General features: G+C 41.8%; 1 protein-coding gene across 7 annotated transcripts in view; it reads right to left on the bottom strand.

Annotated features, from left to right (window-relative positions):
- Window positions 1-15,124, bottom strand: part of STXBP6 (syntaxin binding protein 6) — a 239,606-nt gene that overhangs the window by 51,714 nt on the left and 172,768 nt on the right. For all 7 annotated transcript variants that reach the window (XM_037129358.2, XM_053670495.1, XM_053670496.1 and 4 more), the window contains 2 exons: window positions 5,568-5,698; window positions 4,512-4,677 (listed from right to left, as the gene is read on the bottom strand). In XM_037129358.2, coding sequence (XP_036985253.1) covers window positions 4,512-4,677; window positions 5,568-5,698 — 297 coding nt within the window. The remainder of the gene's footprint in view (window positions 1-4,511; window positions 4,678-5,567; window positions 5,699-15,124) is intronic.

The following is a 15,124-nucleotide window of genomic DNA, read 5'->3' as shown; positions in this document are numbered from 1 at the left end:
TATAAAATCATCTCTGATAAACAGAGAGAACAAAGCTACCATCTCAGAAGAAGTAGGATCTGATGAACCTAAGACTTCACTATAGCAGTCAGACTGGCTCCACCCCTCTGCCTTTGATGTCTGTAGGTTGCTTGGTAACTTAGGGACCCAGCAACCAAATGAATGGCTTTGCATTTTTGAAGGTGACCGGCCTTTAATGAACTAAAAGAGAGGCAGAGTGAAGGTTAGGAATGACCACAGCTTGAGGACTCTGTTCTAGCTGATTGGTCCTCCAGCCATCAGAGAAGAAGGGATGCTGACAGAGGCATGAGAAGGAACCACTGCTTCCCCCTCCCATGGGCTAGAGCATCCTGCCCTCTTCCAGTGGATGCGGGCCTTCACGTAGCCTTGCAGACTACACAGGCCTCCTGGAACTTGAAACCGGCATCAGAGGATCAAAGCTTCCCAGCCTGTCCTCTGGAGATAAGACAATATGTTTGGAAGGAGAATTTCAAACATTCCACACAATCTACTTCTGTGTAACCAACTCTCCCTGAGGGAAAAAGAAAAATCTGCATGTGGTGTGTACACACAATACAGAGGAGAGAACTGCATGGAACTGTAGATACTTCAGTGGTAACTCTAGTTGAACTGGTATTTTAAAGGAAGTTGGTTCAGTAGGAGTCACGCAGACTCGCTCCCAGACCCCTGGGGATCTTGGGAAAGTCATTCTGACTCAGTGGACCTCCGTGTTCCCGATGACGGGACTGGACCGGATGCAGGACACCTGAGAGGTATTCCCAGCCTGGTGCCATCATCTCCCCATTCACTAACATAGCCTCACTTTTATCTCTTTAACATAGTGAAGTTCTGATAAACAAAAACAAACAAACAAAAAAAAAACCCAAAAGTGAAATGATTTTAAAGGTCTCTGGTGACTACATCATTCCTAGGTCAAAAAAACTTGCTTAAGAGTTATCTTCATTATATACTTGTGATAAAACTAGGGAAAAAGTTAAAACTACCTATAATCTCTGGTCCTGTTTTCCTACCTAAGTATTTTTTAATACCTAGGAATGTGCTGGCTAAAATATTTTCAAAAATACTTGCACAACTCCAGGGGGCACTCTTCCTACCAAAGTCAATGCCACTGCTGTCCCCTGGACCATGGCACTCAGTGGCCCTGAGGAAGTTGCCGTTAGACAAGAGTACGCCTATGTTTGAATCTCATCTCTGCCAGCTATGTGACCCTTGGCGAGCTATTTAATAATCTCTCTGATCCTATTTCCTTCTCTGCAAAATGGAGATAATACATTGTATTTCCAAAGGCTGCTGTAAAAGCTAAACGAGATAACTTGCAAAGACCCTGGTGGAGGGCAGCAAACCAATAGCAATATTCGTTCTCTAAAATCACAAAAACAACCATGTTGCACAGTGCACAACACACTGTGTGTAGGACTACGAGAAGAGACCAAAAGGCACTGTGGGTCCGGCAACAGTTCCCATCTAAAATGAAGGCCTGAAGATGCAGCAGGTAATCCAAAGTTAGAGGACTCAGAATGGAGTGACCTGAGAACCACTCGATTTTTTAGTGACTGTGGTAACTGGGAGAAAGGAAGACTAATTAGGATGCTAATGTATTAGGGTGTGTTGGTCCAAGTGTTATCAAGGACAAGCAACTGTTTAAACAAGACAGGCTGCACTCGTTAAGGACACGCATGCTGCCAACAGATGACAACGTGCCTAATTCCAAATTCTTGCCTTCCGCTGGAATCCAGGATCAAGGGCACTCAACATCTAACTGCACTAAAGCTTTTGATGCTTAAATTCAAAAGTGATTAACACACATAACAAAGCTATACTTTAGTAATTACAGATTCTGAACATGAGAGAACTGGAGGGGATTTTAGACACTGTCTAGCCTGACTTCACATGCTACACTTGAGAAAACTGAGGTCTGATGAAGTTGATAATTACACCTGTGATCACCGAGGGCAGAGCAGATTCTGGCACTTGGTCTCATTAACTTACTGTCTTAATGCAGGAAATCAATCTTTAGATTTACTAAATACACAAAGCAACAACTGAACACTGGACACACGGATTCCTTTCTGAACTCTGCATAATTTGGGGCTCACAGGGCACTGGAAGACAGCCGAAGGGCTGGGTCAATGGCTGATAGAAGCGGCTGGCGGGACTGGGTGGGAAGGCCTGAGGATACTCAAGAAGGTACACGAAGAACACACAGAAAGGCTGTGTGGATCTGCAGCCTGGGATCGGGTGAGGGCAAGTAGGGCCCATACAGAGACCAGACATAGAACTATTCTCTACATCCAGGAGGTAGCACAGTGACTACCACAGAGTAGGTACTAAGTACTTATTTGATATCGTACAATTGGATGATGAGTCAAGAATGAATAAAATAATGAAAGAACCTGTTGTGAGAGGAGAAATGAGAACTTCAGACAACAGAGAAGAGGAACTGCCTAGTGCCATCCCTTAGGGGAAGGGAAGAACCATCAAAATGGTCCCTAACCTTGGCAGGAAGCAGGTGGCTCATTTCCTTCCCAAGGGCAGGGGAGTGAGCCTGTTGCCCTCTGGCTTCCACCTGACGTTTCCATCCTGAGGAAATGAGGAAGTTCCCATGGCCCCTCTGCGCTCGGGGCAGCATGCAGAGAAGTGTCTGTCTCTAAGGACAACAGAGAAACTTCAAATCCATAATGTCACATTAGTTTTACTTTTATTATTATTATTATTATTATTATTATTATTATTATTATTTTGTTTCTCAGAGTAAGGCAGGTTTGTTTTGTCACGGGGTAGTGTACATCACTTAAAGGTCTTGGGTTCAATTTAGAAGAGGGGCTATACTTCCTTTTATGTGTATGTTTGTGTTTCTGGTAACTTAAAGGGTGGTTTAAGAATAAAGATATAATTCACTTTTTTAGTACATAATAATCTTATCAGCAATAAATGTTCTTTATGTCTGTGCATTATTATGTGTGCATCTGTGTATGTATGTATGCATATATTATGTACATACATATTTGATGCATGCACACAGAGGAATGTATGTCATCAAAGAGGTCATCAAAATGTCGCTGTGGGCTACCTCAGGGTAGTGAGATTTCAACCGATTTAAAACATAAACCTTCCCAAACCCTATCCCTATCCCTAACTGTCACAATTAGTTTTAGAGGAGACCCTACGATTAAGTGCTGGCCAGGCAAGCTAGCGAGCACACTGACCCGGGCGGGGAGGGTGCTGCCCAGCAGGCACTGTCCGTGCCCCTGCGGCCTTCTGCGGGCCTCAGCCTGGTGTGCTCTGACCTCCTGCCAAGTCTGCCAAGGCTGGACTTTCAACACAGGATTCATTCAATGAGCACTGATGCCGCCGATGTTTTCTAAAGAGGAAGGAGTTAGTGTTGGATGGTCCCGTTCCTTTTAATGTCTGTGTCTAACTTCTGGCCACTTTGGAGTCAAGGGACACCATTCATCACCTCTGATATATTTTTCTAGGGCTCCGCAGAGAAATTGTAAGACAACTGTATGTCAATGCCCAAGAAAGGCTGACCGAGGATCTTATGATATAAGCCAGTTCCTGTTCAGGAGAAACACTAACACTTCAGTGAATAAGAAGAACTGGACAGTGTGTCCTCTACACGACATCTGGCAGACTAATGACAAAATGACCACGAGTATATCAGTTACTGGGACAGAATGATGGAGTTCTGTCCTACGTTCCTATGAAGATAGATACAGGCCAAAGAACATACGTAATGTCTCTAATGTGACTCTCATTTGACCCTTGATGAAGATACATTCAGTGAATTACAAAACAGCTCTTTCAGGAGATGGGTCAGTGAAAAGACCAACAGTGTAAACACTGTGCTCCAACGCACAGAGTGACTGGCAACGCTTGTTTATTTTTAGCACAGCTTCAATTCCCTAAAAAGAAATACCACCTAAAAGAAATGTGTTAAGCACCCACTTAAATGTTTCTCATTAAGTTGCCAATTCTGGCACTTGGCCCTTAAGGCTGGTTTACGGGCGCTCATCCTGACTCGGCTCTGCACACCATTCAAGAAATAAAAGCTATCTGAAAGAAAGAGATGACATCTGTAAGAACTTTTATATTGATATTTGTAAAATATCTTGAGAACTAACAGGAAAAAGCAACCCAGAAAACAGCATTCTGCAACAAAATTATAGAAATGGGAGTAAAGAAACCAAACTGAAAGGCTTTTCTAATAGAGCAACAGGTTTATTCTTATAGCACAAACAATCGCAGCCAAGTGGCTCATTCTTCACATGAGACCAGATTGTGGGTAAGTGTGAAAACACACCACTGTGTAAAAACACACCACTGTGTGCAGACTGGGCATACAATGAACCCACCGAATGTGGTTCTCATGAAGACTAGTACCTTGCGTTTTTTCTCTTTTTGCCTTTATGTCTCACAACACCTAACTTTTTATGTATAAGTGAGTCTAAGGAAACAGGATGACCTAAGTCATACAAATGCCTACTTACCTCCCATGATTTTGGACTGGCAGTTAATAAACTCCGGCTTCCTGTCTGTGAGGTACCTCTGGCAGGTGTGGTGGAGGATCTGGAAGAAGGTGCATTTTTCTGAGGCTGTGCTGGCTACCCACTGGTCAAAAGCATTTTCAAACAACAAATCAAACTCTGCAGAATCCTGGAAAAAAACAGTGAAATAACTATTGATCTCAATGTATAAAAACTGTTGCTTCTACCTTATGCCCAATAAAAGACTCATAAAGGTGAACACATCTTTCTAAACTTTGATCCTAAACATAAGGCTCACCTTTATTAGCATCCAGGTGCGTGGAGAATCCACCTTTCTGTTTATCGAGCAAACCCCAGGTCTTGCAGTATTAACAGATGTCCGTAGGAAGCTAATATCATTGAGGTCCCTATAGCCTACCACACATTGACTTGTTTCAGAATTCAGACTGCACATCACCCTCCCAATTACTTGGAACATAATTCCTTCAGCGATAAACCATATTAATCTTGCCCCTAACCTTTGACAGGTAAAGACCCCCCCTCATTATTTTAGTATACAGTTACAATTTACATGCAAAAGAGGGGAATGTATTTTGAATAAATCACTCTACCACAAGATATTTCTCATATTAAATCCAATAGACTCCTAAACTTTAAAGTGCTATTTATTTATTTAAGTAAATAAACCTCATCATTGGTGGCATGAGGAGATAAATAAAGCTTGGGTAAGCTTTCATACTGTGATTTTTCATACTGATAACCACGAACATGCAAACATGGTAACTGAGCTCTGGTATCTACACTTTGCTGATAAACATATTACTGGAGGTAGCATTTCTTTAATCTTCATCCCCTTACATTCCTGCATCAAACATGAGGAAAATATTTATAATTCCCTGTAAGAAGGGCACAGAAATCAGAAAGTCTTACTCACATAACTGAAATAGAAAAGTAGCTTTGTGAAAGAAGAGCTCAGACAACCACCACCACTGCCAAGGCCAATGAAAGAGTCACTGCGTGAAGAGAGCGCCGCTGCTCAGCACTCGACAGGTCACTCACCCGATTAGGATCGATGCCGTTCACCTGGCGTAGCTGCTCAAGCATCCACTGGGATCTCCGCACGAACGACGTGGAGCCTTCGAACTGTTTGACCTTTGTAATGGATGCCTGTGTGGGTTTCTTGTTTGTCACTGCCAAGAAAAGACCACTCGGGTTAGTGGGTGTGCAGGCTGGTTTGTTTCCTCTGCTAGTAGTGCTTCTATCTCACACCTACATGCATATGCAAAACGAGAGCGAGAGAAGAAAAAATATGCACATAAACATGTATCTCAGGAGAATGAATGTGTGTGCTTTTGGTGAGGGGGTAAACCAAAAGATATAGAGGTTATAATCTCTACTCTCGAGCAGTTACAATACAATTATAATTGTAAGGGCTGCTGCGTCCTTTATGTCTTCATTCATTCCCACCGAATACAACTTAACTGAATAACACCAAGCACCTTTAATGGAGACTGCACATGTACAATAATCAACTGTGGAGAAAGAAGCATACAGGACTGACAGGCACCAGGTAGGGGTCACTGGGAAAGGCTGAATTTTAGAAGTGGAGGTTATTGGCTTCCCTAAGGAAATGCAATGCATATTTCTAATTTTATAGTCTGGTGTAAATATTTCATGTCGCAGTGACAAAGAGTAATACCTCATTTACAAAAAGGGAACAGTTGGCTTTAAAACATAGTCCACTTTGTATCAAGTTGGCATCTGACTAGGACTGTATCTGGCATTCTGGACGCCTCCCCCCACCAATATGAATTCCTGAGGTCACCACACGGGCAGGACCAGGACCTTCTCTCAGCCTTAGTCATGCTGATGATGGAGTGTCACCTCTCAGACAGAAGTCAAGCACCAGACGCCAGCAGGGAGTCACTTGGAATAGTTCTACATCTACTTATCTCATGACAGACATTCGAGGGTGGGGAGGTAATCAAGTGCTCTGAAAGAGCTTTCCCAGAAGCTCCTATGGGCCTTGGCTGTAGGAATCATGAGACTGAACACAAATGACGCTACGACAGGAACTGGGAAGAGTGGAAAATACTACTTGTCATAATGAATGCTATCCTAATAAGACTGCTTCAGCGGCACATGCTTTTTTTGTTCTTGTTTTTCCTCTTTTTTTAAAGTTTTGAATATATGTTTATATTTTTTATTTTTTAGTGTTGTTTAATTACAGTTGTTCCTATACCCCCACTCCTCATTACTCTCCCCCGCCCTACCCACCCCCCACCTCCCACATTCAATCCTGCTCCCCATTGGCTTTGCCCAGGGGTCCTTTCTACATGTGCCCGGACTTGACCCTTCCCTTCCTTTCCCCCGTTATGTCCCTCCCCACTCCCGTCTGGTCACTGTCAGTTTGTTCTTTATTTCCATGAGTCTTTGCTTCAAGTAACCCCACAGATACCACATTTTCGAATAACTATGCAGATACTCAACAGATGGCAAAGAGAAGCCTTGAGGGACGAAGGACAGAAAGCACCTAGTCCCGTCCTGGTTGGTGATAAGAAGACTGTCCTTTCATGCACACCAGAGTTTGCTGCATTCAATGGTCTGGGTCATGAAAGCAGGACCAAGAGCAGAAGGAAATGGGGGTGCCCTGCCTTTAGGTCTGCTGAGGGTCCCTGCAGTTCCAGGACTGAAGACTGCTTTCATGACTTCCGTACAATCTCACCTCTTTGCTCTTAACCAGAATTTAGCACATTTTTTTTTTAAATTTCAAATAATGCTTAGGTTTATTACCCATTATTTCCATCATATTCAGCTAGAAGATTCTGAACATTTCACACCAATTACATTTACTTTCATGGTTAAAAAGTCATCATCCCCTTAACGCCCACAATCAGAGGAAATTTATTGTCTTCTATTCACAAATGGCCTCTCTGGCCTACGCTCCAAGTATAGGCCTGGTAGGTCCCATTAGCAATAACTATTACCAGTCTGCTCAGGATTCTGGCCACACATTTAATTCAATCCATTTATTTTTTGTGTCTGCAACACACAAAGGGAAATCTAGTAGGTTTCTCTGATAGTCATGTCCTGCTCTTGTGTTTTAATGTTAAACAACATATCTGGAATATATGCAGGTCTTAAAATGTGCTTAAAAGATTAAAGAATGCTGTTCAATAACAGGAAAGCATGGGTTCCTGTATTAGACACACCCCTGAAACACAAAGAGGATTTCCTCCGTTGTTTATGTAAATCACCTGACATTTTGGCATCCTGGGAAACATGAACATTTTCTTGTAACTTTAGCTAAAGCTGTCATGAGCCCCTATTTTTACTTCTGGCCCATTTATTTCCAAGTAGTGTACAGCATTATCAAAGCTCAAACACAATGCAAGATCACTGTGGTTACTGGTATGTCCAGCACTGACATCTTAGAAAGGCAAGTTCCATCGGAAGCTCGTCACTGAAATGAGAAGCCCAGGAACCCCACCCGCACAACAGATGCCCCACAGAACTGCTCAACAGCGATCACGCTGCAGAGCAGTCATTTTTAATGGGGGCAATTCCGACTCTATCCATTCCTGCCTTTTCCCTCCTACTGATTTACTCCTTGCCCAGTTCTTGGAATCTGGGTAGTTTTCCTGGGCACCGAGCCTGGTTTAGTTTAATTTCTGTTTATTGTTATTATTTCCACCACCCCAGTTTCTATTTTGAAGCGGGCGCCTTAAAATTACAGTATTATATACACATTATATAGAGTTAAATAAAGACTTCCCCCTCCTGAAGTCAAAACACTTGCACCAATACACCACTGTCAGCCTCTCTGAGTTCTGTGCTTGACAAAGCCACGTTTTAATTCCTTCCTTGGTTAGAGGTTTTCGGTGTCCATGGTTAATAAAGAAAAAGACAAACTCCGGCTATCTGGTGAAAAACAGCAATTTACCACCTTCTTCCCAAGGAAAGCTAGTTGACAGCAGGCCTGGAAAGTGGCACCCGAAGACCTGGATCAGTAGTGCAATAATGCTGAATGTCCAACTACCCCCGACTTGGCCAGAAAGCCAGGGCATTGCCGTCGTGCCTTGAACATTCGTGAGGACAAGCCCTTTAGATGCCTGTGAGGACACAGGCATCTAAAGGGGTGGGATGGGCACGACACTCCCGGGTAACACCTCCCAAACCAGCCTGGTCTCCTGGTTCTCCATTCCAACTGCACCTGGGAATCAACCACCCCGGCATTTTATAATAAATACACTGGACCGTATGAATCATAATCTATGGGGGTGTGGCCCTGACATTCAAATTTTAAATCTCCCAGCTGGTTCTGAGGCACACAGACGGATGAGACCACCAAATCTGTGTATGGACTCATTTAGCAAATATATATGGAACGTCTACTAGATGGAAGACATGAATAAGTTTTGTGGGTAATTTAAAGAGTAAATAAGATGTGGTTCTTATGCATTGGAGAATAATGCAGAAACAGTATTGAAGCATAATAGCATAAATGATCTAGGAGTCACCTGAGTTGCTGGGAAAGGAAGGGACTTTAAGGACCAGGGATGAGTTGGGAAAAATTAGGGAGGTTTCACGAAATGGCCACATTCCAGAAAATACACCATTACTCCTCACCTGGACTTCTACGACCAGCTTGGCCACTCGAACTGAAATGTGGATGGAAGACTGAACCATCTTTTAAAAACTCCTCAATGGCATTCCAAAGCATTCAGAATAAAGTTCAAGCTGTTCTCCATGACTTGCAAAGGCCTAGATGATTTGGTGCCGGGAAGCAGCAACCTCTTTCCACCTTTTGTGAAGGCTGTTCCTATCAGAGAATCGCTCCTTTCTTGTCCCCGCCCCCATGGTTGTCTCCTGTTCAGTGTTCAGCTTTCAGTTCATACGTCAGCTCCATAGGAAAAAAAATTTCTGTGGTCATTTTACTTAAGTAGGTCCCCCTCAGTGTTATTTCTTTCACTTAATTCTGTTCATTTCAAAACTGATTTATTTCCAGCCTGGATGAAATAGTCAACATTTGCTTCTCTGACATGTTGTGAAGAACAAAATCCAGACTTCTATCATGTCCATTTAGTCCAAACATGTTACAGGAGGCTAAATCTGATCTACACTACACCTACCAGCTTATAATGTAGGACAGAGTAAATTGACAGAATAACAAATTTCATTTTTCACGGCATTTAAGACTTGAAAAAATCTCTTTTATACAGCTTCTGCCACAAGAAGCACTGACTTGCCAAAGTAATAATGTTAATGATTGGAAAAACTGCAACTTACACAATGAACTTTTAAAAGTCTACTGCTCTTTCCATTATAGCTTTTTGCTGCATTATCAGATGCCATATTTTATTAGGTGTGGGATACTCATTAAATAAGGGTTAATTGAATCATTTTGTTCTAATAATGATACTACCATTGTGATTCTGACAATATCTTGAACTGTTATTTCCTTAATATTTCCCTTTAAGTAAACTTGCTTTTTCATTTAAACAAGTTTGACGAAAAAAAAAATACATGCTAAGGTCTTAAATAGATGCAGCTCTGCCTACATTAAGTAAAAAATAATATAAAAATATAATTGAAACATTAAAAAGTTAAAAATATAACCAAAACATAAATGCTGTTAATTTCAAATTAGAAGTTGGCAGTGGAGGGCGTGGCATCTGACGTTGGCTCTAGGGTGAGACGGTGATTAGCCAGTGTGGACGGGTGTTACAAACTATGACAGGACAGATGTGCTCCTAGACATAATCACAAAGCTTAACGAGGAATGGCTTCTCTAAGACTACTGAGTGATAAGCATTGGAGCTCACTCAGTTAAGTCAAGTTGTGAGGTTATCCAAACCTAACGCTGTTTTTCCCCTCACTCCCACTCCTGGAACCCACTGCTCTCTCCACAGTGGGACCTGAGGAAGGCAGAAGCATGTGGGCCAACCAAATCCCGGCCCTTCTGCTACCAGTTCTGACAAAAAGAATGTGGTTTCCATGGCTGCACGACTCCTCTTCAGCCTTCACGTAGACTTGATCTACACCTCTGCTGAAGTTAAGCGTGATAGGATCTATTAGGTCTGGACTATCATTACTCGGGTTGTATAAACATCTCTATGACATGAACTAATGGCCTAGTGAGGTCTTTTAAAAGATGGTCCCTCCAGAAAACATTGTTCAGAAATATAAGGCACTTAGTTAAGGAGTGGAGACTACTAGCCTTATTTTTTGCCCGATCAGAAAATTCTATTTAATTTAAAACGAATAAGCTGGACTATAATAAAGCACCATCTTAGATCAAAAGTGGTCTTGCAGTGGCCAGGAATTGGTGAAAGAGTAAACAAAGACTGATGAAGAAAGACAGAAATGCAAGTTATCTGCATATTATGCAGAACAATACAGGAATGCACACTGCTAGTGATTAAGTGGCCAGTCTTCCATTTCTAGGTCCAATGGTGGAGAGATTGCTTACAAAAGAAGTCACGCCTTGCCCTGGCCAGTGTGGCTCAGTTTGTTGGAGCATCATGCCATAACCAAAGGTTTGTGGGTTCAAGTCCCGGTCAGGGCACATGGCTGGATTGCAGGTTCGATCCGTGGTTGGGTATGTATGAGAGGCAAACAATCAGCGTTTCTCTTTCACACCAATATTTCTTCCTCCTTTCCTGTTTCTCTGGAAGCAATTTTAAAAATGTCCTTAGGTGAGGATAAAAATAAATAAAATAAAGATAAAAACATCCCCCTCTTTCCCTTACATCTCATTATTCACAGCATCATTCCTGAATCATTCCAAAGAAGATCAATTTTGTTTAATATACAAAATATCTAGTCTCAGTCTAAAGTGTTACTTTAAATAAAATAATCAGCATATAAAAATGACTGCTCTACCTTTATATTCTTTTCTCAAATTCTGAATTATACTTTATTGATTATGCTATTACAGTTGCCCCAATCTTCCCCTCTTTGCCCCCCTCCACTCAGCACTCCCCACTCCCTCAGGCATCCCCACACCATTGTTCATGTCCATGGGTCATGAATATGAGTTCTTTGGCTACTCCATTTGCTATGCTGTATTTTACATCCCCATGGCTACTCTGTAACTACCTACTTCCTGTACTTCCTAATCCCCTCACCTCCTCACCCATTCCCCCATACCCTCCTCCCATCTGGTGATCATCAAAATGCTCTTCATATCTAGGCTTCAGTCTCTGTTCTTGTTTGCTTAGTTTGCTTTTCAGATTCAATTGTTGATAGATATATCTTGATTGCCATTTTATTGTTCATAGTTTTAATCTTCTTTTTCTTAATTAAGTCCTTTTAACATTTCATATAATAATGATTTGGTGATGATAAACTCCTTTATCTTTTTCTTCTCTGAAAAGCTCTTTATCAGCCCTTCAATTCTAAATGATATCTTTGCTGGGTAGAGCAAACTTGGCTGTAGGTCCCCACTTTTCATGACTTTGAATATTTCTTGCCAATCCCTTCTAGGCTGCAAAGTTTCTTAGAGAAATCAGTTGACAGTCTTATGGGAACTCTCTTGCAGGTAACTAACTGCTTTTCTCTTGCTGCTTTTAAGACTCTCTCTCTATCATTAACCTTTGGCATTTTAATGATGATGTGTCTTAGAGTGGTCATCTTTGCATCCACCTTGTTTGGGACTCTCTGTGCTTCCTGGACTTGCATTTCTGTTTCGTTCACCAGATCAGGGGAGTTTTCTTTCATTACTTTTTCAAATAGTTTTCCAATTTCTTGCTTTTCCTCTTTTCCCTCTGGCACTCTTATGATGTGAATGTTGGAATGCTTGAAGTTCTCCCAGAGACTGCTTACATTATCCTCTTTTTTAAAAAATTCTTTTTCTTGTTATTGTTCTGATTGGTTGTTTTTTGCTTCCTTATGTTCCAAATTACTGATATGATTCTTGGCTTTATCCATTCTACTGTCGTTTCCCTATAAACTGTTCTTTATTTTAACTAGTGTTGCCTTCATTTCACTGAAGGAAACACTTTCTTATACTATTGAAGTTCTCACTAAGTTCCTTGAGCATCCTTACAACCAGTGTTTTGACCTCTGCCTGTTATAGCTTTCTTATCTCCATTTCATTCGGCTCTTTTTCTGGAGTCCTGATCTGTTCTTTCATTTGGAACGTGTTTCTTTGCCTTCTCATTTTGGCATTATGCCTGTGCTTGTTTCAATGTATTAGGTAGAGCTCCTACGTCTCCCTGTCTTGGTATCTTGGCCTAATGTATCAGGTGTTCTGTAGGGTCTAGTGGCACAGCCTCCCCTATTACCCAAGCTGTGTACTCAAGGTGTGCTCCTTTTGTGGGCTGAGTACACCCTCCTCTTATTGAGCCTTGATTGCTGTTGGCAGGTCAATGGAAAGTATTTACCCAGGCCAGTCAGCTGCAGGAATTGGCATCTTTGTGTTCAATTCTTTTTAGCTTCTGTAGATTTTTCCCCATAGACCTGAGGAGAAAATCAATTTGCATGCATTTTGGGTAAAGGGGAAACATACAATGAATTATAAAACCTGGTATTAGTTGTTATAAATTCATGTTTTACATGGAAAGGGTACAACATGTCTGATTTATGTAGCATAACTGTGAAACAAGCAAGCAAACAGGCCCTGGCCAAGGACACTTAGAGCTGTGACAGCTGTGTTGGCCTCTCAGAGAGCTGAACCCCAACATCAAGTGCCACGGTACAGGATGTAGGGTACAGAAAGGGTTAACTACGGCCATAAAGTCGCATTATGTTCTTCTTCCTCAACTGGGGAACAGATGTAAACATCATTTTTGATCTATTCTTAGGAGAGAATACAAACAGAGCATACTTATTTACAAACAGAGCATCTAAAGACAAAGGCATCAAAGAGGCAGCTACCTGACTTAAGAATGAATTAAATTACTCCTCAAGAGTAATTCAAAGGCTGGGAACAAAAACTTGAAAAACAGATTCCTTTAATGTTACACTCTTTTAACATTACCCATTAGATACTGAACAGTATAAGCCAAGCAGCAACTCCCTTAGGGAAATGTCATACTTGGTAGAAATTTAATACATATTTTACCTGGGAAAGTAGCTAAAAAGCATTCTTAGAGCTCAAATACCACTTCGAGCCAGAGAAGACTGAATCACTTCTGCAGTCTGTACCTCCTTGGCCCTCAGCAGCTCTGAAGGGGGCCACTCACTCACCACTACGTGAGGGAAGGGTCTGGAGCTACGCTCCCTGACACCCTGCACCACACTGCTGAGCATAATCGTTTAATCTGAATCTTTTTGTCTAAAAGAACCACAGAAAGATTCTCTGTGGATATGGGTCTCCTTCATTGTGAGAAGAGTATTCATCAAGGAGGCAAAGCACAAGGGAATTTTCTAATGGACTAGGTACTAAACATATAATACCACTAGGTTTTTGAAACAAACAAACAAAACAAAGCTGTTATTACTTAGCAAACATATTCTGTCAAATACAATTACAACTGTCAGTCAAGCAGCCTCTCTGCTTTCCTCGCTGGTTGCCACCACTGCCACTTAATACTTTTAATAGTACATTTTAAATGAGGGTGCATATCAATGAAGTTCTAAAAATGTAAATGATGTCCCTAAGAACTTGTCACCTTCCCTCTTTTCTGTGTTTAATTGGGGAACAAAATCTGGCAACCTGTTCTGCATAAAATGAAGGTCCATTATATTAGTGAAAATGATCCACAATTAAAATTAGCTTAATTGATTTTGGTAAACTCTAAGCAATATCTACTAAAGTGAAACATGCATATATTGTACAACCCAGCAATTCTAATCTTGTGTCTATACAACAGAAATGAGCTCTGCGTCCACCTTCTTTCAGAAATGACCAGAATTGGCCAAAATATATGGAACAATGAAGGGCAGTGACCCCTGAGACACGGGCATGAACGAGGGAGCCCCAGTGCACTGCTCTGAGAGAGCTGTCCGGGCTGTGGAGGAGCCCAGCAGCAGGAACCCAGGCAGAGTCGGGCAGATGGCCTGGCTGGAAGAATCAGAGGTCAGAGCCCAGGGAGACCAAGGTGATTCAAGTTCTCAGGACAGAGTGATGAAGAAGAGCAAACTCCAGAGATACGCAGAGGTTTGGCCTGGAGCATTTAGCTGAGTAGTTCTTACCACCAGTGTATCAGGAGATTACCTGAGGCCAGAGAAAGAACACCTCAAAGAGAACCAAGAAAATGACGTTCCGTGCTCACATAGGGCTGAGCATAGTGCCAGTGCCTGCCAGCCAGACCAGAAAACCTCAAGGTTCAGGGGGCACTGGGTGAAATAGACAGGGGATCTTGCCCTGTTAGTGAGGCATAATTAGCGCTAGAGTGAACAATGCTCCAGTCTTGTTTCCAAATGACAATGAAGTATGGAGTTTATAAGACACATGACAACAACAGCATAACGTCAGGATGGGAGAAAGGAAGGTGAAGTATTAGAAGGTTGCTCTACTATACATGAAGTAGTATTATATCATCTGAAGGTAAAGCACCCTAAGTTAAAGATGTATATATAAACTCTAAGCAATCAACATCAAAAAACAGAGTGTAACTGTGATGTTTAATTTTATGTGCCGACTTGGCAAGGCCATGGTACCTAGATAT

This window comes from Artibeus jamaicensis, unplaced genomic scaffold, assembly GCF_021234435.1.
Source record: "Artibeus jamaicensis isolate MK-2021 breed Jamaican fruit bat unplaced genomic scaffold, CSHL_Jam_final contig_588, whole genome shotgun sequence".
In the NCBI taxonomy this organism is placed as follows: Eukaryota; Metazoa; Chordata; class Mammalia; order Chiroptera; family Phyllostomidae; genus Artibeus; species Artibeus jamaicensis.
The sequence above is the reverse complement of the archived record's forward strand: the minus strand, read 5'-3'. Positions and strand labels throughout refer to the sequence as shown.